The 27,081-nt window shown below is 28.7% G+C and overlaps 1 protein-coding gene across 2 annotated transcripts in view; it reads left to right on the plus strand.

The window, feature by feature from the left end:
• The window catches only part of LOC129913909 (gamma-aminobutyric acid type B receptor subunit 1), a 261,724-nt gene that overhangs the window by 217,902 nt on the left and 16,741 nt on the right, over window positions 1-27,081 (plus strand). For both annotated transcript variants that reach the window (XM_055992884.1, XM_055992885.1), the window contains exons 8-11: window positions 1,669-1,818; window positions 6,010-6,152; window positions 22,137-22,260; window positions 22,380-22,496. In XM_055992884.1, the coding sequence (XP_055848859.1) occupies window positions 1,669-1,818; window positions 6,010-6,152; window positions 22,137-22,260; window positions 22,380-22,496 (534 nt within the window). The remainder of the gene's footprint in view (window positions 1-1,668; window positions 1,819-6,009; window positions 6,153-22,136; window positions 22,261-22,379; window positions 22,497-27,081) is intronic.

The following is a 27,081-nucleotide window of genomic DNA, read 5'->3' on the forward strand; positions in this document are numbered from 1 at the left end:
CAGGTGGTCACAAAAACTGTGTGACCTTTTGACCCCTATAACTCTTAACGCGGACACGATATCAATGTCGATTTTTCACATCTTCATAACAAAGCCGTCATTAATCTGTATACCAAAATTCAGCCCAGTAGGAATTTTTCCGCAGATTGTTCTTAGAAATGACTAAAATGACTGGTCTAAAATAATATAAGTATTTTTGCTGTAGCTCTTTATACAGACAGATAGATAGAATGAGGGACATAAAGACAGGCAGACAGACTTACGGAACCATTTTTTTTGCATTCTATATCATCTTAATGTCATTTAGGGCAAAAAAAAAAAATGTTCCCCATTTCCGGAAAAAAAATCCTATAAGAATTCCAATTTCTTGCACACGTACGTAAATCAAGTCCAACAAGTTTGAGATTTTTCTCAAGATTTCAAAAAATTCTTAAAAATAAAAAAAACAAATGCTCCAAAATAGGTGATTTTCAAAAATTTATATTTTGAAAACTAATAACCTTTTCCTACTGAGCTAAAACGCGGTTTTCGCAAAAAAAAAAATCCAAAACCACCACCAAAACTCAGGTTTAACCATACATTTCTGCCCCAGCAGATTAAAATAATTAAAACGTCAAACAAAAACCTGAAAATTTCCGGTGGAAATGCATTTTATGCCGAAAACCGAGTTTTGGGTTTGGTGTGAAAAGGCTATAAGGCCTAAGAAAAAAAATTCATATCAGATCCTTAATTATTTGTGAGTGTCTTTTCATTTTTAATATCTAATTTAATTTCATGTAAAAAAAATTTCGGAACCTATAATAACCACATTGTCGAAAGTCTAACCTTTTCATTTTTTTATTTACAAATTTTATCTCTTGATTAAAAAATAATTCAACTCCATACAGTTTAGGTAATAATTTTTTCCATGTCATTTTACCCCTATTTACCCTATAAATTGATTGATTTTCTTAGAAATCCTTTCTGAACTAGATTTTCTTTATCTCAAATAGAAATCTATGAGAAAATTTGAATAGCTATTTGTAAAATATTTTTGATCTCAATCCTGTACCCCAGAGTGTATTTTCATAAGAAAATGTTTCCGTAAACCATAATTTAGTGGGTTTGGACTTCATGTTGATTTTAACCACATTTTAACCAAGTGATAGTGATTTATGTTTTTATTTAACTGTTTTAGTAATGAAATAAAAAATAAACAAATGAGCATAAGTTAAAGGCATGTCCTTTGTTAGAAAAGAAAAATAGCAATAAAAATTATTGCTCTTTTGGGTAGGCAAAGAAAATCCTGCTTATCCCTCCATACTTTTTTTTTTAGCGTAATATTGCACTTACTATCATCAAGAGTAAACAGCGGGTGGTATTTCACAGTTTGTTTTATGTGTGCAAAAATGTAATATTTTCTAGAGAATCTATAGGGTGTGTTTGGCTGGGTAATTTATTGGTTAAGTCTTCTTCCTTTGGTTATCTATTTAGTCTTGAATAAAAGTAGAACCATTCTAACGCAAAAGAAAATTAAATAAATAACAATAAATTATTCATTATGTGAAAAAGAGAGCAAAGAAATTTAATTAGTTTATGTTGGAGTGTGTACGAAAAGGATTTATTTTTATCTTTGCACCTTGCAGTTCTTTTTATAAAAAAAACACATTTTTTGTTGTCTACTTTTAGGGAGTTGTTGCATTCAGTTCCCAAGGTGATCGTATTGCCTTAACACAAATTGAACAGATGATCAATGGAAGATATGAAAAACTTGGCTATTATGATACACAACTTGATAACCTCACATGGCTGAATATGGAACGATGGGCTGGTGGCAAGGTAATTGTTATGATCAATTAAATTTATAAAAAAATTAATTTTTATGAGAGACTTTTAAATATAAAATAAATTTAATATTTCAAATTCAATACAAATAAGGAAAAGTCGAAAATTTCCTATAAACTGAAAAGTCCTTGAAAAACTCTTTAACTTTTTTCCTGATTTTTCTTTCACATTTCCCAGTTCTTCACGTCTTTAACATTTTTTTTTTTTTTTTTTATAATTCTTTATCACCTGTCATCGTTATAATAAACATTGCTTTTGTCACACACATATATTTCTAAACACACCCATACATATAAAATGTCAGTCTTATTTTATTGCCAATGATGTGCGACAACAATGACATTAGCACGAATACCTTCTGAATTTATTTGTGTCATAACCAGACGCGCGGGTAGGCATATCGCAATCTCGTTAAATTTTTATCATTTCATATTTCATATTTTTGTTGTTGTTGTAATTTTATTTTGTGTCTCTTATATACATAAATATTACTTAAACGACTTCAAGTCGTCTCGTCGTCATTTCAGTTTGTCTTGGTATTCTTTTTTTTTCGGGCAGCATGATTTCGCGTTGCCATAAAGAAATAAGGCAAAAAAAAAAAATATTATTCTTGTGAAACGAAAATTAATAGTCCATCATTCTTGAAAAAGTTCTTCATAAAATGTGAATCAAGAGTGAAGATTTTTTTTTTCATTTCCTCAAAAAAAAAAATAATATGAGAAAATATCTCAATTTAAGTAGGTATGTTGGGTACCAAGGACATACGAGTTGAGTTTATCATCTTAAAATGTTTTAAATTTAAGTTTAATTTAACAAAGCGATAATAACAGAAATATTTATATTTAAATATCAAATGTGGGCTAGTAAGTTACATTTTTTGTGCAAGTGGGACACTATGGTGTATGTGTAACATTTTTTTTGTTTGAAAAACCATACAATTTTATTCAGCTCAGTTGTGAATGAAAACTCCCTAGAACTGGAACTTGTGTTCGGTGGAAGAGATAATAATCAAAAAGCTTCCAATGCTATACAAAATTAAAGCGAAAACGGGACGGTAAGTATTCTGGAAATTTTTGGATTGGGATGCCTTTTCCTGAGAATAATCCCCACCGGGAGTTTTCATTCACAACAGGGCTGATAAATTTTTTTTTTCATTGGCCAAATAATGACTTTTGTTGAACATTATTGAAGTTTTAAATTAAAATATGCCAGTCATAAAAAATATACCAGGTCACAAAAATATACAGTATTTTAAATTCTTGGAATGTTGCTGATACAAAAATAGTGTAAAACCGAGTTATCAACTTCGAAAAAGTTAATAGTTTATTTTTTTTTTTCTTTTTCAAGAAAAGACCTGCTTTAATTATATCACACGAGAAAAATGAATGAGTACAATTTTGTAATACAGTTAAAATAGGCGAAAAGATTAATGAATTTTGAATGAATGCTAAATAGAATTTTGTTTTATAATTATTGTTTTAATTTTATTAACCTGCAAAAATTAGTGATTTTTCTAGACCTATATATCTTTTGAAGAAAACAAAGAGAGACTACACGAGTTTTTGTCTTTTTGGGACTTGTTACAGAATTTGTAAAAAAAATACGATTTTTGAAATATGTATTTCTACCGATTTGTCGAAGATTTTTTTTGTACTTAATTCAAATTATTTAAATTAAAAAAAAAATACAACTTTAAAAATTCTTAAATTCTAAGTACTAATATCAAATTAACAACATTTATGAAGGCACTGTCGATAATGTGCCGATTTATATAGAAGGCTAAAATGTCATCATCGAACACCTTAAAATGTTGATTTTAAGTAGAAAAATAATTGTCTTCGTTCATTTTTTTTTTATTTCTGACAAAACGACTCGTTAAGTTTTTTGTATACAAAAGTTTTATTTTGATTTTTGTTTGTTTTTTTTTTTTTTTTTTTATTAATTTTTCTAAAACGTCACAACGAATTTTTTTTTTGAAATTTTGCTTTAAGGTGTTGATTAATAAAATGTCTACTAAATTACAAATCAACTTTTTTAAGATTCAAGCAACTTAACTAAGAGAAAATTCTTTTGAACCAGTCTAGCATTTTTTATTACTTACTTTGCAATATACTTCAGAAAGTTAGTTCGATTTTTAATACTGAAATAGGCTTTAGTTTCTTATCTTCAGAATTATGAAAAGTAATGAAATCAAAACAAGGTTCAATATGTGAAATATATGAAGAAAAAAAAAATCACGCATACGCCATAGGGACCCATTTTTCCAAAGAGAATATCAATGGATCATGCAAATAATTTTAATGAATTTTTTTTACTTCGTAATTAAATTAGAATGTTGGTATAAAAAAGACGTTACTTCGTCGTTTATTTCGTTGACAAGTAGACGATTTGTTATTCCAAATCTTCTTTTACAGTAATGGTGGTCACAAAACGTTAAACGTTCGAGAGTTTAGACAGCATTTTTATTATTTAATAGCCGTGTTTTATTGATACTCAGTATCTTACTGCGTAAACTTTTTTTGCTGTAAACAACAACAAGCAATTTTTTTTATTTATTATCAATAACCCTTTATTGTTGAAGGGTCAAAAATGTATAGGTTTAGAAAAAATTTTTCTCTGTAAACAGACAAATATACCTAAAGTAAAATTTTACTAAGCTAAGTACTCAGTTACTAATGAATGAATGGAGGAAACACAGTTTATGTAACATTACGAATTTCAAGGTATAGTCATTAAATATCCAAAATAGCTTTCAAAATCTTTATTCAATGAATTTTGTCCATCCCTCTTCAGATGATTCTGATAGCTATAAAACTGCTAAAAACACAAGTTTTTTTTTTTAGAAAATAACCATTTAAATAAAATCTCCATCGATTTTTTTTTTTATTAATATCCTTACGATTTAACCTTTATATCCTTTATCCCAAATTTAATTTAGGTTTCCTAATTTTTATTTATAAACCATAAATAAATTTTTAATTCCCATTGAATATAAAATATCAAAATGCGACTCCTCCTTCTGCTAAATGTCTAAATGGATTTTCTTTCTTACTCTTCAATATAATATCCCAACATTAATGTTTTAAGCCTTCCTTTCCAAAAAAAAGGGGTATTTATTATTTAAAAAGGTTAAAAGATCAAATCCATTAATATTATCCGATTGTAGATTTTTTTTTTTTCAATTTTATTATCTCTAATTTATAGACTTCGTGTTCTTTCGTCCAAAATTTCCTTGAAATAATAGAAGAAAACCCTTTTTTTCTAAATAATTGATCACCATAAAAAAAAAAAAATAAAGGAAAAAAGGATACCTACAAAAAAAAAAAAAAAAACATTCAAAATCAAAATTGGAGACTAAGCAAATAATTTAACAACAACGCAAAGGTATACAAAGTGATTTATTTTAAAACAGGTATACAAGGATTAAGATTAAGGCTGACTACCACATTTATTAATTTAACGTAAACAAAAAAGGATACAAGTCCTCTGGTTAGAAATTAAGAAATCGCAGTCGTCTCGTATTTTATACGATTGATTGCCACAATTCCTTTGGTTTCAATTTAATGAAACAATATTACAAAAAAAAAAACACAAAAAAAAAGGATTCTATAATCAATTCAGGTTGTCATGTCATCGGAGTGAGTTTGGTTTTGTTGCTTCAAGCTGTTACCATCAGGATAATGATAAATCATTCAATCACCAGCTGCTGAATGGTAATTCTTCACAAGGACGATTTTTTTTTGTTTTGTTGTTGCTGTTGTGATTCTAGAATATTGCATATCGTTAGGGATGAGTGGTTGCATCTCATCAAGTTTGGGGAAATTTATTTTTTCATCGCTTTGCTTTGTTTATATCAGATACCAATTTGTTTCGAGTGATTTTTTTCGAATTTTCAAAAAAAAAAAAAAAAAACAGAACCTATGAATCTATGAAGCGCATCTATCATTGTATACAACAGACCAATGCGTCGACCACACAGGCATGCTGTGTGCTTTTTGGCCCGCAACGAACGATTGATGGTGTTTTTCTGAAATGGGGCTTAAAGGATGCAAAATTGATTGCTTGAGTGTTTTTCTGGGATAAAAACTGTTTTCAGTTTATTTTTTTCTGTATTGCGTGATTTTTTTTTTAAGGAAAATATTTTATGTATTCTGATTTTTTTTTTTTTTGTTTTTCTCATTACAGGTACCACAGGATCGAACAATAGTGAGAAGAGTCCTGAGGACGGTGTCATTACCATTGTTTGTTTGCATGTGTACGATATCATGCTGTGGGATACTTGTAGCTTTAGGTCTTATTGTATTCAATATATGGAATAAGCATAGAAGGTAAGTGGAAATTTGATTTTTGTTTACAACTTTTTTTCCGAGAAGTGTAAATTTTGTACACTTTTGAATGAAGATTTACTCTATAGATTTTCATGTAAATTGACTGTTAGTTCAAAATTTACATAGTTTTATAACAAATGGAGCTAATATGTTTAATTTTACACTTTTTTACAGTAATTGTGTAAAAATGTGTAAATTTATACATATTCATTTTAAATTCATTAAAACTTGTTGGTTTCTTGGATGGAAACATAACAAGGATACATTTTCTATCAAAAAACTGAAGTTTTTATGTAGAATTTTGTGTCAAAACTTGAGACTAAAATGTAAAAAAATCTAAACTACATTCTAGTAGAATTGAGACTATTAAAAGAAAATTTACACCATAGATTTCCATGATTGTAAATTCATAATTTACACAGTTTTGGACTCATGTAGCTTAAATGACGTGTGTTTCACTATTTTACTCTTATTGTGTAAAATAGTGTAAAAATGTTCATATGCATTGGATATTTACTAAATTTGGTGGTTTATTGGAAGACAAAATAGCAAAAAATACATTTAACATCGAAAAATCAAAGCCTTTTTTAAAGTACATTCTAGAAGAATTAACACTTTTGAATACAAATTTACACCAAAAATCTGCATAAAAATCGTCTATGAGTTGATAATATACACGGTTTTATGCTGGCTGTAGCTTTGATGACTGTTTTTACGCTATTTTATTCTTATTGTGTAAAATAGTGTAAATTTATACCTATTCATTTAAAATTTCTTAAAGTTTGTAGTTTTATAGAAAGAAAACATAGAAAAGGTAAATAAACTAGCACAGAATCAAAGCTTTTGTAGAGAATTTCTAACAAAAACTTAAGACTAAAATGTAAAAAAATAGATTCCTTTCATTCTTCTTTCCTTACCTTTACTCAAATGTGAACTAATTTTTTGTCTACTTTTTTTTTTTTTTGCTCTCAACAACATCCTTTTGATTCTCTTTAACTCATTTTCAATTATCGAACAAATTAATTGCACTCTTGATTGGGTGCTTTTGAAAAGGAAGAAGAAAAAAAATATAAGCTCCTTGCCATCAAGTGGTCGTCCTTTTTTTTTTTTTTTATTTTGTACTCGAAAAATGAGAAAATCACCTCAAGCACGTTCATTCACCATACACACTACTAACATATATTTAGGTATACCTACATAAGGAGAGTATATTTTTTTGGTTGCCTTATGTGTCAGGCACTTTAGTTTCAAAAACCTATCACAAAAGAAAAGAGTTGAAGTGCAAAAAAAGAAAAAAACAAAAAAAAAAAAAACAGAAGGATAAAAGAACTTTGTTCAATTTTAGCTAAAATGGATGAAAAGTGTAATCGACCTGTTAATTGGATTGATTTTTTTTTTTTGTCTTTGGTTTTTTTTTTTTTTGTTCAAAGATTCAATAATGCTTTGGGGGAAAAAATGTTTAGAAACTTAAAAGATGACTGGTGTTTTAATTTTGAAAACAATTCATGAATTATAGTTCATACAATGAGGGCATGAACTGAACAAATGTTGGAAGACACCTTTAAAGTGGGTGGAAAGAATTAAAAGTAATACAAAATTCACTATTTTTGTATTAATTTATAATGAAAAACTGCGAATGACTGGTTGATTGTAAAGCAAACTAATAAATTAGAGCCGAAAAGTACTAGAGCGACGGTGGTGCGTTGCTGCGGAGCGGTGCGGCAATGGTGCGGCGTAATAGAAATTTTTTGAAGATGATGCGGCTGTGGTTCGGCGGTGGTGCGGTGGAATAGAAATTTTTGATCATGGTGTTTCTGTGGTCCGACATAATGCGGCGGTGAATCGGTGGTGGTGCGGCGGAAAAGTAATTAATGAACACGATGTGGCTGTGGTTCGGCGGTGGTACGGCCAAATAGAAATGTTTTTTCATGTTGCGGCTATGATGCGGCAATGGTGCGGTGTAATAGAAATTTTTGAAGATGATGCGGATGTGGTGCAGCAATGGTGCGACGGTGGTGCGGTGGAATAGAATTTTTTTTATCATGGTGCGGCAATGGTGCGGCGGAATGGAAAATTTTTATCATGTTGCTGCTGTGGTGCAGCTGTAGTTTGGCTCTCAAAAACCCGTGCGGCGGTAATAACCGAAGAAAAAGCTGTTAAATTAGCGAAATATTTTTTTTTTAGAAATCTTCTTGTCTATCACATTCTCTCTTTCTCTCGTAAGGTGTTCCAATAACATCAATTTAAAGAACTAGATAGTTAGCTTTTACTGTGTATAGCTCAAAACTCGTGCCTGACAAGTCGAATTTCGAAGTTTAAATGAATATTGAAAATCAATTTAGAAATTCCTATTAACACAGATTAAAAAAAAAAAACTTCACCTGAAGAAAGTTTTTAAATAAAAAACCGCAAACTAACTTCTGAACAAAACATTTAACTTGAAAATAAACTTCAAGCCATCTCTCTACATTGCGTATAATATAGAGGTACAAAACATCGATTATGAGGAGGCTCTTCTTGCATACTAATTCCACTTGAGTAATCCTTTTGCTCAATATTTTATCTATGGACCTGATTCATATCCCCCATTGTTTCTAGATGGCATAGAAAGTGTGTGTAGCTGACTCTGTCTGCCATTAAAAGTTACCTACTTATACCAGAGAGAAAATTCTATAAGCTCCCCTCTCTGTAAATATACCAGAGATACCATCCCTATCTCCCACACCCTCTCGCTCCACAGGAATATACATCAAACTGCCTTCAACTTTCAACATGAGCTACTTATCTTCAGCTATTATTACCATACACGACGGCAGAAAAGCTATTCTTGTTTACATCAACACAGAGGAGAGAGAGAACGTATAGTAGGCAGAACAAAGTTAAAAGAAAAAAATTAATTCCACTTAGATGGATTGCCACCATAGTATCGCCCTCGAATATACACAAAATCATATATAGACCAAAACCACCATTATGCGATGATGATGATCATCTCTAGGACCTCTATGTGCCGCATTCTATACCAATCCAACCAAACCAACCGACGCCGACGAAAAGAACTTAAACCAAGTCGAACCGAACTGAACCGAACCGAAGCACATAGCAAACCAAACAACAGCCATCAACACAAAAGCCTCCAAGAATAGGATAACCGTAAGTTTCCGAAGATAAGTGTACACTTGGAAGCATCCAGTCAGTTGGATTAAACGTAACGATGACTATACTACGACAAGGATGCGACTATATAGGACAACACAAAAGTATGAGTACGGAAACGGAAACGATGGGATAACTTTTTTTTTCTCTTTCTTCCTCTTTTCAAATGCCTTTTTCGTCCTTTTGAATGGGTGTGGTGGTGGGGAGGGAGTGTTGAGGGTGTTGGTTATGTTGAAGCAGAATAATGTTTGCCCACTATAACATGGGCCACCTGGAAACAACCCACCATTACACCGACCGGGTTTGGTTCCTGTTAAATGTCACCATAGCCATCGTCATCCTCGTCGTCGCTAACTGCCACTCCTCTGACTCACTCACTGACTCTTGTTACAGTTACTAATTCTCACGTGAGTCGTTAGCTTTTGGGGTTTGCACAGGTACCAAAAAGTCGAACAAACTCTGTAACTACCAACAAGGGACAATATGATGAGAACTTTTTTTTTTTTGTATGTGTACCATTTCGCAATCTGCACAGCAGAGCGATTAGCCCCAGATTCCATAAGGACAAACAATACGCACAATATTCATCCACATGTCCGCAGTTACTATACACAATAACAGTAAGGCAAAAGTTTTTTTTTTGTACATATTTGTTTCTTCAAACGAGAGAGGTTTAAGTTTGGATTGCCGGAGGGGTAGAGTTGGACTTGGTTGTTAATGGGTTAAAAGGCCCATTTTTTTTTTTTTTTTTTTATTTTGGCTAAAAAAAACAACCTCAAACAAATTTCAGTGAGAGATAAAGAAATCAAAAGGATTATTGCACATTTAGTACTCGTTTTTACCGGTGGTGGCGCCAGTTACTAGTACACTGACGATTTTCTACAATTTGTCTGAAATTCAAAGGCGTTTTTTTTTAGCTAAAAATCACAAAAAAAAAAATAAAATAAATATTTTTTTTTTGCCTCCAGAGGGCGCCATATTCTACTTAAAAACCCACTCATTTTATATCTTATAACCAGTGGTTAACCAAGACGCTTTCAACGATATATAATTTATGGAATTACGATAAGTAGTTTAGAAGTTATAATCGAACAGATGAACACACAGACATTTATCCATCCCACTTAAACAACTATCCCTCTTTCTTGGTTTTGCGGTAGTTGATAAAAAATTGAATAAAAATTGATAAACCCTTTACAACGCTAACATTACAAAAAATGAAAAAATATTTAATGACTTTTGCCGCCAGAGGGCGATGTATTCTATAAATAGCGTTACACGTCTTATATTTCATAACCAGCAGACAAAAAAGATGTTTCCAATGATACCTAATTTATCCGAATACTTTAAGTAGTTTAGAAGTTATGATAGAACAAATGAACACCCTCTTCCTTAGTCGGCTAAAAATTGAATATAAATTTATGGATTTAATTAACCTAGGCCCTGAAAAGCTTTTTCAATTTCAAAATTCTTCCAATGACTTTTAAATTACAAATAAAAAAATAAATATTTTATGACTTTTGACACCAGAGGGCGTTATATTCTATTAACAACCTTAAACAACTTATATTCCATAACCAGCAGACAGATATGATGCATCCAACGATACCTAATTTATGAAAATATTATAAGTAGTTTAGAAGTTATGATGGAACAGATGAAAACGCACCCTACTTTTATGATGAAAAATCCGTGGTGTAAGGAGCCAAGGCCCTGCTAAACATTACAATGTTTTTTCAATGATACATTTCTCTATTCACCCATTATTACATTACAAAAAAATAAAAAAAAAAAAAAAAATATTTTATAACTTTTGCCACCAGAGGGCGTCATAATCTATTAACAATCTTACACGTCTTATATCCTATAACCAGCGGACAAGTATGATGCTTCCAATGATACCTAATTTATCAATATATTATAAGTACTTTAGAAGTAATGAGGGAACAGATGAACACACGTTATTCTTTTGCCTACCCAAATCGAGTAAAAATTTAACAAAAATTCGTAGCCCTATGGCACCTAGGCCGTACGTATTTTTTTCAATGACAAATTCCTCTCCTGACTCCACAAAGAAAAAATCGCTAAAAACGAACTAAGAAGTTTAAGTCTTTGGAATTTCTAACTTTTTGCAAGTAAAATTTGTGACAGTTTTTGGAATGTTTATTATTCGCAAGAAATTTGTGTATGTGTGTGTGTGTATGATTGTGAAATCGTGCGGGTTTTTCGTTTCGTCCTCTTAATTATATTGTATATAACAATGAGAGCTTGTTAGCCTGTTTATGTTAGCTCGGTTAACTTTTATCGAATAAAACATTGCGTTTGTTTCGTCCTAAGTCTTTTTGTGCAAATTATACATCACATACGAGTTAGACATACCTACATCAAAAAATAATATACACACACATTTTGTAAAAGGAAGTTTTTAGAGGGATCAACCAAAAACAAAACAAAACAAAGAAAGTCATTTAATGAAGATTCAACTAAGCGGCGAGAAATTGAATTTTACTTATATGTCTATGATATTAAGGGTAGTAAAAAGGTCCTATATGCGTGCAAAGGACTACTTATTAGTGATTTTTTTTTTTTGCTTTCGTCGCTCTGTATGTCTTTCCAAATATTCCCTCAATAATTATTATGGTTGTGTGTGTTATTTGATTTTTATTGTTTCTAAAGAGAAATTGAACTTGGCGGTTAAACCATCCTTGAACCTTGATTATGTTTATTTGAGTTTGAATATCATATTACTCTCTCTCTGCTTTGGGTTGTTATGGGATACTTTAAGTGTCAATTAGTGAGAATGTGATGGCCTGCTGCGAAATTCTAATTGTATTTGGAAAATAATTGGTAAATTTTACGAATGAATAATATCCATGGGGATGTTAAGAAGTCCTTTTTGGCAAAAAAAATGATTATTTTGGTATGTGAAGGTATACAGAATTTTCCACTCCCATGCTGGGTCATTGTTTGATAGAGTTCTGAACTTTAACAGTGCTTTGAAAAGACATTACATGTAAATGGCTTTTCTTTTGAATTGAAGCAATATGGAAGGTTACTTTTCTGAAACTTTCGAGAAAGGTATAGGTGAAGAGGTTTTTAAGTAGATTAATGATTCAGGTTCTGAAAAATGAACTGCTTTTAAATAGTAGATACAAATCAGTTAAATCAGATGATCTTGAGGTTTCGATTGTGTTATATTAAGTGCCCCATAAATATGATTGAGCTTGAAAAGACTACTCTGGCTTTAAACTTTAGTACATACGGTAGGGCAAAAATGCAATGTCTGTGTCTTTTTACTATTCTAGGATTTTGTAAAACTAACAGTTCCAAGAAAAAAAGATTGCTTATTCAAAGAGATAAACTGGAAAAAATCGTCAATATGTCCTCTCTGTTACTTTGGAATGGCCGTATTCCAATTTTTTTCAAAAACGGTTAGGTTTAACGGTTATGATTAAAAAATCAAAAGCTTTTTTTTTTTTAGACAATTTCTATAATTGAAGGTACCTCCCATAGTATTGTTATATTTTTAATTGTTGTTTGATTTTGATATTGTTTTTTTTTTTTTTTTAATTTTATTTACCTCCTTTCAAATTTTATTTCAAAGAATTTAATACACAAAAGATTTATATAACTTTAATATACACCGGGGTTACCAAAAATAAAATTAAAAAATTTCACTACATAAAATATTCTTAAATCATTATTTTTTTTTTTTGGAAACTCACTCAAAAACCAAAATAAGTTTAAAAAAAAAAAATTATGTTTTTTATTTTTCCTTGCGAACTGGAAATAACAATGGAAAAATGTGGTATTACTCTATCGATTTTGATTAAAAAAACGTGTGTTGTGAAAAACAAGGTCCTACTTTTGAAATATGTAGAAAAAATATTTTTTCAATGAAGCTAATTTCCAAAATCATTTTATTTTAAACATCGTTTTCCATTTTAAAACCATTAGATCTCTAAGTCATACAAAAAATACAATACGTATACGTCACGGTGACCCTATCTGTCATCAAAATTGCTATCGATTAATATTTTCCATCCAGACAACTGAATAACCTCTACTGCTTTTCAAAAACAATTTAAATTAAAGTTTGGTGGTTACGTATAGACTCTAATTTTTGAAAATTTCACTTTTACTTCTCTTAACACTTCACTTAAAAGACCTTTTATGATACCACCAATTATTTAAATATTTCACTCAAAATTTCGAATAGATAAATGCTTTAAGTCTATTAGTGGAGTAACTAAAGGTCAAAAATTGGCAATATTAGGAAACCCGGCCGAACAGCTCAGATTTTGATGATCTTTTTTTTCAAACGTCGGAAATTAAAAATACCTTAAAGTCTATAGATTAAAAATTGCCGGTGTTGCCGTTTTAATTTTTTAAATTTAATTGAAGATTTTTGTGAACAAAACAATTTTTTTTTTTCAAAAATTTTTCTTAAATTTCATAAATTAATTGATGCCAAAGGATTGTCTAGGAAATTCAAGGAAAAAAAATATATGGGAGTTAGGGACAATCTTCCATAGTTCAAGCGATAGATGCAATTTTCTTATTAATTGACTTCAAACACAAAAAAAAATATTTGAACACAACGGCAACACCTACAATATTTAAATATACATTTTTAAAAAGCTAGAAGCTTAGTCATATCTGTAAAATTAAAATTAAGTTAATTGAATTAATGGCTTTTGAAAGAATGGTAACTGAACTCAGATTTTTGAAAAAAAAAAAAAATTATTGAAAAAATGTTAACATGTCGTTTTTAAAACTTTTTCGTAATATAAAATGCATTTATTTTCATATTTTGTTGGCCACATTTATTATGATTTGAAATTATAAAAGTAAATGTCAATATGTATTACGGTTTATGAAAAAAATTAACAAGTATTTCATTTTCGAAGAACTTTTTTTAATAGAAGTTTTGAAAAAAAATTTTACTTATTTTTTTTTAAGTTCAACATCTAAATATAAAATCTTTTTTTTCATTTAATAACCCTTACTGATGAAAGTGAAATAGCAAAAATTTAATGTTCTAATTTACCAAAGTCTTTTAGAAAATTAATTATTTTATTATTATATTTATCAAAAAAAATGAAGTAATTTTTAATTTTTTTTTTTTCAAAAGTGTGATATATATTACCTTTTCTGCTTCGAAATTCAACTGATAATATTTATGGCCAAAAATATTTTTAAAATTAATTCATATTTTATTAGAAAAAGTTTGGAAAAAAGTAATTTTAAATTTTTTTAATAACATTTTTTTTTTTTTTTAATTCTGAGTTTGAGGACCATTTTTTCAAAAACTCTTAATTAAATTTAGTGGATTTAAATTTAAGAGATAAGAATGAGCTTCTGGCTTTTTAAAAATGTATTTTAAAATATTGTAGGTGTTGCCGTTGTTTTCAAAATATTTTTTTTTTTTGTGTTTGAAGTCAAACTATGAGAAAATAGCATTTATCGCTTAAACGATGGAAGATTGTCCTTTACTCCCTTTTATTTTTTTTCCTTAAATTACCTAGAGAATCTTTTGCTATCATTTGTTTTGTGAAATTTAAGCAAAAAAAATGGTTTTGTTGAAAAAAAATTCAATTTAAATTTAAAAAAACAATACGACAACAACGGCAATTTTTAATCTATAGACTTTAAAGTATTTTCAATTACCTACGTTTAAAAAAAAAATCGTCAAAATCAGAGCTGTTCGACCGGGTTCCCTAATAATTTGCTTTAGTTACTCTACTATATCTATAATAATTTTATTAAGTTTGTTCATAATTTTAATTGTGTTGAAATTTTATTTTTTTTTGTTTTTATTAGTTTTTCGTTTTACTTTCTATTCAATTAGAAAGAGGGTAATAACCAAATAATTTTTAACACTATCATCAATAAATTATCTCTCCCTATAGCACACCTTTTTCATTTCAACAAAAATGAACGTCTCTTTTATTTATATCACATCCACTTATTACAACTATAAAAACACCAAAACCACAATTCTCTTTTCTAAAGTATCTCAAAACCACATCAAACTAACTTAAAACACCATTCAATTAAATATGAGAGAAAAAAAATAAAAAAAAAAAAAAAATAATAAATAAACTTTCATATAACGTCGATATAAAGTGCACATTCCATTGCTACATAAAAGCCAATTTATAACTTTTGCAACCGCATTATACTAACACCATACCACCACGACGAGCACAGAACACAGACATCCCTGCTAGCACTTTAAACATTTAGTCCTGCGGCTAAAGCCATTTACCAATTCCACATTTTTTAACCATCCTCTACGTTCTCGTTGGTTTTGTAAAGTTAATAATTCAATTAAAATACAAAAAAAAAAATATATATATAACAACAGGTTGGTGGAACAAGTCTTGAGGCAAATCCTTTTTCAAGGATAATACCGACACCCGGCAGTGACATTTTTGTTTCTCTCCAAAAAAAGAAAGAATAAACAAAAAAAAAAAAAAAAAAGAGAAAGCATTGAAATCCTTGAAAAAGAAGGTAGAAAGTGTTTAGCTAAGGATCTTATGTCCTTGCTACCGAAAATTGTTGCCAAAGCCAAGGACGAGAGACACCTTAATCCTTATCCATCGAGGCACATTAATGCCATGCACAATTGTTTATCGTTGCCATTGGATCCAACGACAAGGACGACGCCACGGCACAGATAATCCTTTTTTGTTCGTTTCAACGGAATTTATATCAATTGTCCGTTTTTTTTTTCCTTTTTTTGTTGTTGTTATAGTTGTAGACTGTTGCTACTGCGCCATCATCATCATCAACCAACAAACGACTGACAGCGAAAGGATTGAACTAAAACTTATAGCACAAGAAACATCAAGTCCTTTTTGCTTGGCTTGTTGCTATTTAATAAACTTCATTGTCTTTCGATTGTGTAAAAAACGGATGCGGAGGCTTGTTCGCTACAGCGCCTAACTCAAAGCCATTAGAGGGTAGTATCTATACCTCCATAAAAAAGGAGTACCTACTATTTTGTTTTGTCTTTTTTCCTTATTTTATCTTGATGATATTGTGTGTCCTTGTTGTCCTTGTCTAATAAATTGTTCTTTAAATTGAGTTGAACTGAAGCTTCTTGTGTCTTGTCCGCTCTTCTCTGTGTGTTGTTAAACCTAATCAGATTAACACTAAAATGTCAGCCATATCGTCTTATTCAATTGGTGACATACCATAAGACGTGATAAATCGATGTCCTCTTGTTGTAAGACAAAACCACTACGTTGGTGTAAGTTTGTCTATAAGACCATCAGGGTAGACGATGTAGGCAAGTATAGAATAGAGACGACAAATTGATTTGATTTAAGTCATATTGTACCTTTTAACTATGATCATAGTCAAAAAGTAGGATAAACAAATAGGATTAATTGCATTTCAGAGAGAGTGAAGAAGGAAATTACTAGAACAAAGGATTTACAAATTCGAACATGATTGTGCAACTTAGTTGCATTTTCTCTATTTTTTTTTTATATAACTTATATCCTGCAATTTGTAATAGATTATGTGTATCACAAAAGGTGAATAACTTGAAAATGTAATCAGGGAATTTATGGTGATTTGGGTAACAAAAGAACGTTGGGATAAATATCTTAATCGTTAGTTTTCTTCTAACTTAATTACTTGTAAGGACGAAGAAAATTTCAGATTATTAGGTTTTTGAACAAAAAGGATTAAAAAAAAGTTTTAGTTTTATCATAAATTCACTGAAAGGATTTTGAATAAAATAAAAAATATCCTTTTCTGTGAATATGTGAATACTAAAGATCTAATTGAGCTTTGAATTATGGTAAATTTGTTATTATTGACCAAACATTGTTCAGATTATTCTATTAGTATATGAAGCTCGCAAGAGAACTGCAATCTTTCCAAATAAAGAGAATATATACCACATTTCTTTCTTAAAAAAAAAAAAAATATCTTCTGTGACCAAATAGTTTTGATTCTGGAAGCCTTGCATTGGGCGCCATTTTTTTTTTTTATATATTTCATTCCAGAATTATATTCTATAACGATTTAAAGTTAGAAGCCACTGGAACGATATTTTATCAAATGAAATTTTGAGGTTAGTTTTGACATCGAATTACATCAATGTGAATCATGGTTTTGCCAAACTACTAAATATCCCAATAAGTTGTACATATTCGAACTTTTGAAATAAATTACATAGTTTCTTTTCAAAATGCTTGTTGAGAATGGTTTTCATTTCAAATTAAAAATCACCATAGCAACTTGCGAGAATGGTTTTATGAGAACAAATTTCTTATTTTTGAAGTGAAAACTTCTTTAGTAGGTATCGTAGTGATTTGAAACAAGATGAAACAAAAACCCGACACGAACATTCAACTCGTTATAACTTTTTTGTTTTAATAGATAGATAGATAGAATAGAATGAAATTTGTACTGTAGATAGGTAATTAAATAAACTATAAATGTAAATTTCAATTAATTTCATATTCCAAATTCTGAGATAATGGTAAAAAGATGTTCTTTTTCTACACACTTTATATCTTTTTATCTAGTGCACATAAAAATTTGATTTAACTTTGATACGCATGCTGATAACATAACCTTTCATTTGATAGATCACAATTAACTGTACGAGCTCTACAAGTTACACAATCTCAAATTGAAAAACTTCAAAAATACCTCAAAACACCTGTGGAGATCTGTTGACGACCAGTGTAGGAAGTACCGAAATCTCAGCTTGAAATTTCGACATAGTTGGCTTTAAAAAAACTCTTATTTTTTTTTCTAGACATGGTAGAAATATGATTCATACGTCATATAAAAGGTGAAATAACCTTTCAGATGATATGAAATTTACAATTGGTTGTCATTTAAAAAAATATATTTAATGGTGTTAAAAGAGAAATAAAATGCACGACTGGGTCGCACGAACTTGCTCTTAGAGTTAAAGTTGCTTAAATTTTTAAGACTTTTTATATAGAAATTTGGAAAATGTAGGTACCTACTATATAGGTAAAAAAAAAAAATAAATAAAATTAGTTTTTTAAGAAAATGAAATAAAATCTGAAATCAAATTGCCCTCCAAAACAAGTATGCAATTTTGATTGATATATTAACATGCATTTTTAGAAAAAAAATTTTCAAAATCGTTAGAGCCGTTTTTTTAAAATCTAATTTTTTATAAATAATTTTTTGGAAAAAAAGTTTTAAAATAATATTGGTATGCCATTTTGCAAAAATCACTAATCAACATCTAAAACAAAAATTTCAAAAAAATTCAATGTCCCGTTTTCGAAAATTTGATTTTTGAAAAAATAATTTTCAACATTTTTTTAAAAATCCAAAAATTATTTTTTTTGAAATTTTATTTTTGGTTTATATTTAAATTATATAAATGCTTCTTCACAAAAAGTTTCGTTGAAATCGAATAAGCTCTTTCAGAGATAATCGGATTTGAAAAAAACGGTTCTATGGTACCGTTAATAATGATTTTCAAAAAAAATTTTTTTTATTGAAAGATAGACCTTGTCTTAAAACTAACATTTGAATTTTTTAAACAAAATCGTTTGAGCCATTTTTGAGAAATTTCAATTTTACTAAAATCGGTATATGACAAGTACCGTTATTTTTGGTCCAAAAAAATTAATTCCAAAAACCCCTCTGGAGAGGCGCCAAATAATGCTACATACCAAGTTTGACATCAATCGGTTCATCCGTTTAAGCTGTAGCTTCGTTTACAGACAGACAGAGTGACAGACTGACAGACTGACAGACTGACAGACGGACAGACAGACGGACTTCCGGGACCCACTTTTTTGGCATTCTCTACCATCGTAATGTCATGGAAAAATGCTATCTCAACTTTTTTTTTTGTACGAATGCATAACTTGATATATAGTACCTATATCGCAAGTAAAAAGATTGATTTTTTTGCTTTTTTTATGAAAAGTGATTTGGTTTGAAAAAAATAAGCTCTTTTTGTAGAGGTTGTATAGACATGGACGATATAAATATTTTAAGCTGAAACAATAAGCTTTCAGATGATATAAAATTAATATAGGTTGTCATATAAAAAACATGTATTTAAAGGAGATACACAGAGAAAAATATGACCCGCTAAAAACTAACAGATTGCCATATTGTTTTACCGTCCATACATTTCATAAGGAAATCTTATTAAAATCAACGATTAATAAGGTTTTTTTAAGGAGATTTCTTATAATTTTTATAGAGAAAATCTTATTAAAATTTGACTGAAAAGTTGATTTTTTTGCAACTTAGCACTAGAACAAAAATCGCGATCAATATTTTCATGGCAGGTTGGTTCAGGTGGTAAGGTGAGTGACTAATGATTTGAAGTCTCCAGTTCGATTCCCAGCCTGGTCATCGTTTTTTTTATTTTTTTGCAGATTTTAAAACAATAAGGAAAACCCGATTGTTTTAATAAGGTTTCCTTCTTGGATGAAAACCATAGAGAAATCTTATTGTTTTTGTTCTATTTTATGTGGTCTATTTTTCTCTGTGTAGAATAAAAAAAGGTAGATTTTTTCTCTTTTTTTTGCAAGAACAATTTTTTTTAAGGTTTTACTTCTACCACGTGTGAATTGCACACATGACTTTTTTTTTCTACGGTGGATGCCCTTTCAAGTTATATAGGTCTCATTGTAATCGGTGCTGGCTTTTTTTTGGGCATTCTCTTAAATCTGAAAGAATATTTATAAATAAAGAAAATAGTTTAAAGTTTTAACTACAAAAACCCTTTTAATCTCCGCCATTTAGGTCCGTAAAATACAAAAAAAAAAAAAACCGTTAGAGTCCTTTTTTGTTTTTTTTTTTTTATAGGTACTCACACATAAATTTTCAAAAATATTAAAAAAAAAATTGGAATGCTATTACAAAATAAGTATTAAATGGGTTAGGGTCAAAATTCTGCAGGGGTCAAAATTCTTTTGTCTGCTTTTCAAAATTCTGCTTTTCATAATTCTGTTTTACAAAATTCTGCAAAAAATTAAAAAAGGGCTTGGAAAATGTTAAAAAGCTCGCGCTTCCAAACAACTTTTTAATTTTTTGAAGAATTTTGTAAAATCATCATCTCGCAAAATTTGCTGCTTATTTGAGATTGCTTAGTTCAGTAGGCACTATGTCAATTTTTGTAACATTAATTTGTTTTTTAATAAATCAATAAATTTCAAAATATTGAGAAAAGTTCTTTAAAGATAAATATATCTTCGAAAAATTATAATTGAAAATTTTTGTGATTAATCAAATAAAAATTAATATTCAAAAAATTGAATAAGAAAAGGATTATTCTCTATGACATAACATCGTTTCAAATTACTTTTCAACGATATATAGATGTGAGCTATAAGAAATTCAGTCTTCTAAGCAGTTAGGAAAGTACCAAACATTAATGAGGTGTATTTTTGGTAAGTAAACGCATATAACGCTATGAAAAAAAAAAAAACAGAATTAGCAGAATTTTTCTTCAAAAAAATGATGGCAGAATTTTGAAAAGCAGAATTTTAAAAAGCATAATTTTGAAAGACAGAAAATAAAAAAAGCAGAATTTTGAAGCCAGAATTTTGACCCGCTCCCGTATAAAATGACACAAAAAATCAAAATTTAAAGTAATAGTTTTCCGTTTTCAAAATAATTTTTTTTTTGTAATGTTAAAAAACCTTAAAAATAATTTTTTTTTTAACTTTTTTTAAAAATTAGGGGTACATAGAAGTTTTTGAACAAAAATATTCCACGTATTTGCACTTAATTTTAAAGTTCCTTGGAATAGTGAAGCTTTTAAAAATTCATAAAATAAAGTAAAAAAAAACTTTAATGATAAAAAAAAATTGGTTTAAAGTTAAAAAATATGTCGTTAAATGTTTAACAAATAATTTTAAGAAAAAAAAAATTTCACTAGGGTGTATACCTACGTACTTTTTTGTTTAAAAAAATTAATCATAGCCTCAAACAAGTATACCTAACAACTAGTTAAGTTTGAATTTTATTATTTAATGATTTTTTGGTACATTTGTAAGGCTAAACGTTTATTTACAATTGTTTATGCTTATTAAATATTTTTTTTTTTGTATAGAAAAATTTTCAAAATAAAAAAGAAAAGAACGCATCATGACATTCCAACAAAAATATTAATCGACATTGAAAATACAAGTTTCAATACAGCTTGCTACAGTTACTAAACGGTTTTTGCATAAAATTTTATTGAAATCGGTCGTTTACGAGAGAATCAGACATTATAAATTTAAGAAAATAGTTCTATGGCGAGTTAATCCCGGTCCAAATTCATTTGCCATGCTACATTTTTTTTTTTTTTTATTTCAAATCGTCAAATCATCAAAACAACAAAATTGATATTGTTGAGTTTTATTTCTAATAGTTTTGTTTCTGTTTGAAGTAATTTTTTAAGGTAAATTTATATTTTAATTTAAATAATAATAACTTTTGCTTTGTTCTGTTCACTTGAATAAAAAAAAGTAATGAAATCGCCGTTCAGCTATTAAGAATATAAGATGTTTTAACTTAGCAGAAAATAGATAAAATACTTTTGTTGATATAGAATTAATAAATGTAACTTTATAGTCTTTAATTATATGAATGAGATTCATGCAACAAAAGTTTACTATCTCTCTAATAACCCAAAAATATCTCTTGGGGTCAAATAAAACATTTCTCAAGTAAACAACACGTGTATTCAAGCACTTTATTGATTAAACATTTTCTAAACCAAAAATTACCAACCATATAAATTGTATAATTTATTCATTTTTATAACACAAAAAATTCTTGTGTGTTTCTTTTTTTTTTTTTTTCTAGAGTTATACAATCATCACATCCTGTATGCAATACCATCATGCTATTTGGCGTCATAACCTGCCTTGCATCAGTAATTCTATTGGGTATTGATGGTCGATTTGTTGACTCTGAAGAATATCCAAAGGTAAAATAAAAATATACAAAAAAAAAAAAAAAAAAATTTAGTGCCATTATTATTATCGATTTCTGTCTAATGAAATAAAATTTTCTTTTCTTTCCTTTTTTTTTTTGAAATATATTTAGATCTGCCAAGCAAGAGCATGGCTTTTATCAACAGGTTTTACTTTAGCCTATGGAGCAATGTTTAGCAAAGTGTGGCGTGTACATCGATTTACAACAAAAGCGAAAACAGATCCTAAGGTATTTTTAACAAAAAAAAAAAAAATATATATATAAAAATTCTCCCAGCCCAGGCAACATATCGACCCTTTCAACACATTCATATCATTAAAATGAAAAAAAAAAAAAAATAATAGAAAAAAAAAAAAACAGAAAAAGATACTCAGCAAAATTGAAATTAAATATTTAAAAAGGAAAGAAAAATAATTTTTTTTTGACAAAAAATCACCTCGTTACTGAAATCACTGGAAGATTCCAGACAGACGTTCGTTATAATTTTTTGTTTCCACTTGACCAACATTTTTCTACTTAAACTCACTGGAGGATTGTGTGTTGTGAGTTTATATCCTTAAAAATTTTGTATTCCACCAGCAAAAAATCCCAACGGATCACTAATGGTAACCGCAACACTTTTATTTAATATCCCAGCCTCATTTCCGGAGAGGCTGTGTTGTGTAGTATAGTAATTCAATGGCCATTATAATTTTCTTCTTTCGTCTTTTTTTTTTTTTTTTTTTTGTATAGCTATATAATTTGTAATGGACAACGACCGTTAAAGGTTAACTGCTTGAGCTCTTCATTTACCTTATTTTCTTGTTGAAGATAAAATTGAATATATTTATATATCACATTGGATCTGGATCGTCGTCGATGGTAAATTGTTGATTTTTTTTTATGGAAAAAAACCTGTAATTATGCCCATGGAAATAATTACAACAACGACAGAATGTGTGGAAACGAGGCTCAAGGCAGAGTCAAGTCTTTTATAATCCTTAAGTAGAGATGTATTTTTATTTTATTTTATTTTAGCATATAAATCATTTTGCACCTGACATTTTTGATGTAATTTTCTTTATTTTTAATACATTTTTGTTTAATTTTCTTTTAGCTGGTAAAATCTTTTGCGGATAAAATGATTATTGTTGGTTCTTTTTAATTAATGTAATTACTTTTCGATGATTGGCGGGAATTTTAATAAGGTTCATCTGTAATAATTTATATTTTTGCCTCGGAACTATTAATATTTTGTATGTATTCTTTTAATCTTGGTTGCAAAGTTACCACAGATAATATTTAATTGGGAAATAAATTAATATTCGTAGAGTTTTTTTCAGAGGTTATGGTCACTGTGGTGTATGAGTACTATTTTTAAAAAATATCCAATTTTTAGTAATATCAAATTTGAATTTGATATTCATTTCAATTTGAAAGTCATGAGAACAAAGAACTTTATGATTTTCATTTTTGAGAAAATCGGGTCACTTTGGTGTATACGTACTTTTTTTTATATAAAAGTATGTAAGTAATTTCATTCATATCCAGGGTTGTAAAAAATCATGTTTTTAATGGATTTGTTTTCCATAACAGATTAAAAAATAAAATATTTATTACAAATAAAATAAATAAAAATTGCATTAACAAAATAATATTTATTGCAACTGAAAAAAATTTGCAAAAAAATTTAATGCATTGAAAAAAAAAATGTTATTGGAACTAAAAAAAATATTTGCATGGACAATAAAATTTTTATTGCAAATATAAATATTTTGAAATAAAAAAAAAAAGTTTATTGTAAATAAAAATTTTTCTGCATTAAAAAAAATCAATGCAAAATGTGTGCATTAAATATTTGTTATTTAATATTCGTCGAATTTCTTAAAATTTTGACTATTTTACCATATATTAATTTTAATGTTAAAGTTGACATAGCTGATGTGCGGTCAAAATTGTTAGAAATTCGACGAATATTAAAAAAAAATCAATGCACATTTTGCGCTGAATTTTTTTTTTTAATGCAGAAAAATTTTTATTTGCAATAGGTAAATTTTTTAAAAATGCAAATTATTTTTATTTGCAATACAAATTTAATTTTGAATACAAATATTTCTCGGGTTGGGGTCAAAATTCTGCCGGGGTCAAAATTCTGCTTTCAAAATTCTGCTTTACAAAATTCTGCTTTCAAAATTCTGCTTTTCAAAATTCTGTTTTTCAAAATTCTGTTTTTCAAAATTCTGCTTTTCAAAATTCTGCAAAAAATTAAAAAAGGGTTTGAAAAAAGTTTAAAAGCGCTCGCTTTTTAACATTTTCCAAACCATTTTTTAATTTTTTGCAGAATTCTGTAAAATCATCTTCTTGAAAAATTATCTGCTTATTTGATTACTTACCTACATAATTTGCATTCTTTGAATGTATATTAATTTTTGTTTTAGAAATGAATAAATTTGAAAATATTAAGGCGCATATGCTATAAAAAAAAAAACAGAATTGGCAAGATTTTTTTGTTCAAGAATAATGCTGGCAGAATTTTGAAAAGCAGAATTTTAAAAAGCAGAATAGAAAAAAAGCAGAATTTTGAAAAACAGAATTTTCGTTAAAAAAGCAGAATTTTGAAAAGCAGAATATTGAAGCCAAAATTTTGACCCGATCCCATATTTTTCAGTTGCTATAACATTTTTTATAATGCAAAATATTTCCTTTTTTTTAATTTTTATATTTTTGAGTTGCAATAAATATATTTTTTAATGCAATTTTTTTTTTTCCAATGAATATTATATTTTAAATTTCAAATGAATTTTTTTAATTGATATTTTACAATCCCATTAATATCCGAAATAAGTTTACAAGAGAAAGAAAATCGAACAAAATTTGAGCAAGGTAAAAGATACAGTGGTCACTGGGGTGTATACGTACTTTTTTTTCTAAATTGTATTCAAATCTTAAATCAAAAGTAAGAGAAATTTACTCAAAGTAAATGTTTAATTTGAATGAATTCTTTTGTAATTTCCATTAAAATAACTACATATCGAAGCCAAAACCTTAAAAACTAATGAATCCCAATTCTAATGTACAGAATTCAGGTTAAATAAATTTATAATAATCTTACCAACCCTTTTTTCTACTGAAACCCCAAAGATTCAAACAAGAAATGTATCTACTCGTTCATACATATACATAATTTATATAATTTTCCCTTAAAATAGACAATAAAACCTTCCATTTAACCTTTCCGAATTAACATTTAATTACATTTATTGACTCACGTTCTGGCAAAAATAATTATTCCACAACACTTCATGAATAAATTTTCCACCATCCTTACTCATAAAAGAGAGTAGGTACACATTCAACGTTTCGAAAAAAAAAACAAAAAAAACAAGATAAAAAAGAAAAAAATTAAATAAAATCCAATTTAGCATAAATAGCTTCCTATCATCCTTATATCGCATCTACTCGTATTATAGATACTTTCATTTAGTGCTCGCTATGTTGTAATACAGTTAACCTCGAGTTTCGAGTATGTGTGAATTATACGAGATACATTATATGAAGATGCCACTCAAAAGAGGCGATATATAGCTATGATGAAGGATGGATGAAGCTGAAACTGATGGTTTGGGAAACACAGAAGGTAGAAAGGGGGCTTGCAACTCATTAACTCATGTTCGACATTTCTCACATCACATCAATAATAAAATTTTCATTCATATGAACAACAATTCACGTTCAATGTTGTTGGGAAATTTCCTCTCTTGTTCACTGTGATTCACTGGGTGATGGTAGAGATAGACTATGAAAATATCTATATTTGTATCTCTAGAGATACGAATTTTGGTATATTTGTTTTTTTTTTTTTTTTTTCAATATCCGGCTGCCCCAATTAACACGCAACAAAAGAACTGGACATTCTCTGAACGTGACATGTTGGATAATGTGATGTGGGTTAAACTTTATCTTTAAACCAAAAAAAATAAAAGGGAAAGACACGAGAGAAAAAAAAATAACATAAACTACTGAAATTGGGGACCTGAAACTGAATGAACCTATTCATTGGATACATTTTTACGGTTTCAATGGACAATAAACACCAGTCAACCGGAATTGAGGAACTTTAGCTCATCGATTGTGCTGTCGTTTGATCCATGGTTGTTGCATACACTCTGAGTTGGTTGGTTGCTTAAAAGTTACATAAAATGTTATAGGATTCAATGAAAATTTGGACCTCAAACGGTGATCTCCGGTATCTAATCTTTCATTTTACTCCAAAAAATTTAAAGGGTCCGACTTGAAAATATTGAGCGAATATTGATTAATTTTTTTTTTATAAAATTTTCAATAATAAACTGATTCCTTTGTAAATTTTTTTTTTTTTGTATAGACTTTAAGGACCCTTTCCCAGGCATCACTTAACTCATATAAAAACCTAATTTTTTACTCAATTATTTTCTCTTTAAAGAATGGGTCAATTTATGTAATTTTTTTATTAGAAAAATGCTCTTCTAATTATTTTTTTGTTCATTCAACTCCAAAGTCTTCCTGGGGTCCTACCAGCCGAACAGATGTTCCAGGTATTTTTTTTAATAATATAACTGTAGATCTTTTTTCGGGTCCTTGCTTACTGAATTATCAAAATTTTATTTTTATAGAATACGAAAAGTCTTGTTCAGACACTAGAATATGATCTGATTTTTTAGTTCTACATATTTTTGGGGTCCTAATTCATCGATCAAGGAAAATAGTAATTCTATGGAATACCAAAAGCCCTATAAATCCTATTCAGACCTATAGAACCGGTTTTATTGTTTCAATAATTTCTTATTACTTATTC

Source organism: Episyrphus balteatus, chromosome 3 (assembly GCF_945859705.1).
Source record: "Episyrphus balteatus chromosome 3, idEpiBalt1.1, whole genome shotgun sequence".
NCBI classification, from domain to species: Eukaryota; Metazoa; Arthropoda; class Insecta; order Diptera; family Syrphidae; genus Episyrphus; species Episyrphus balteatus.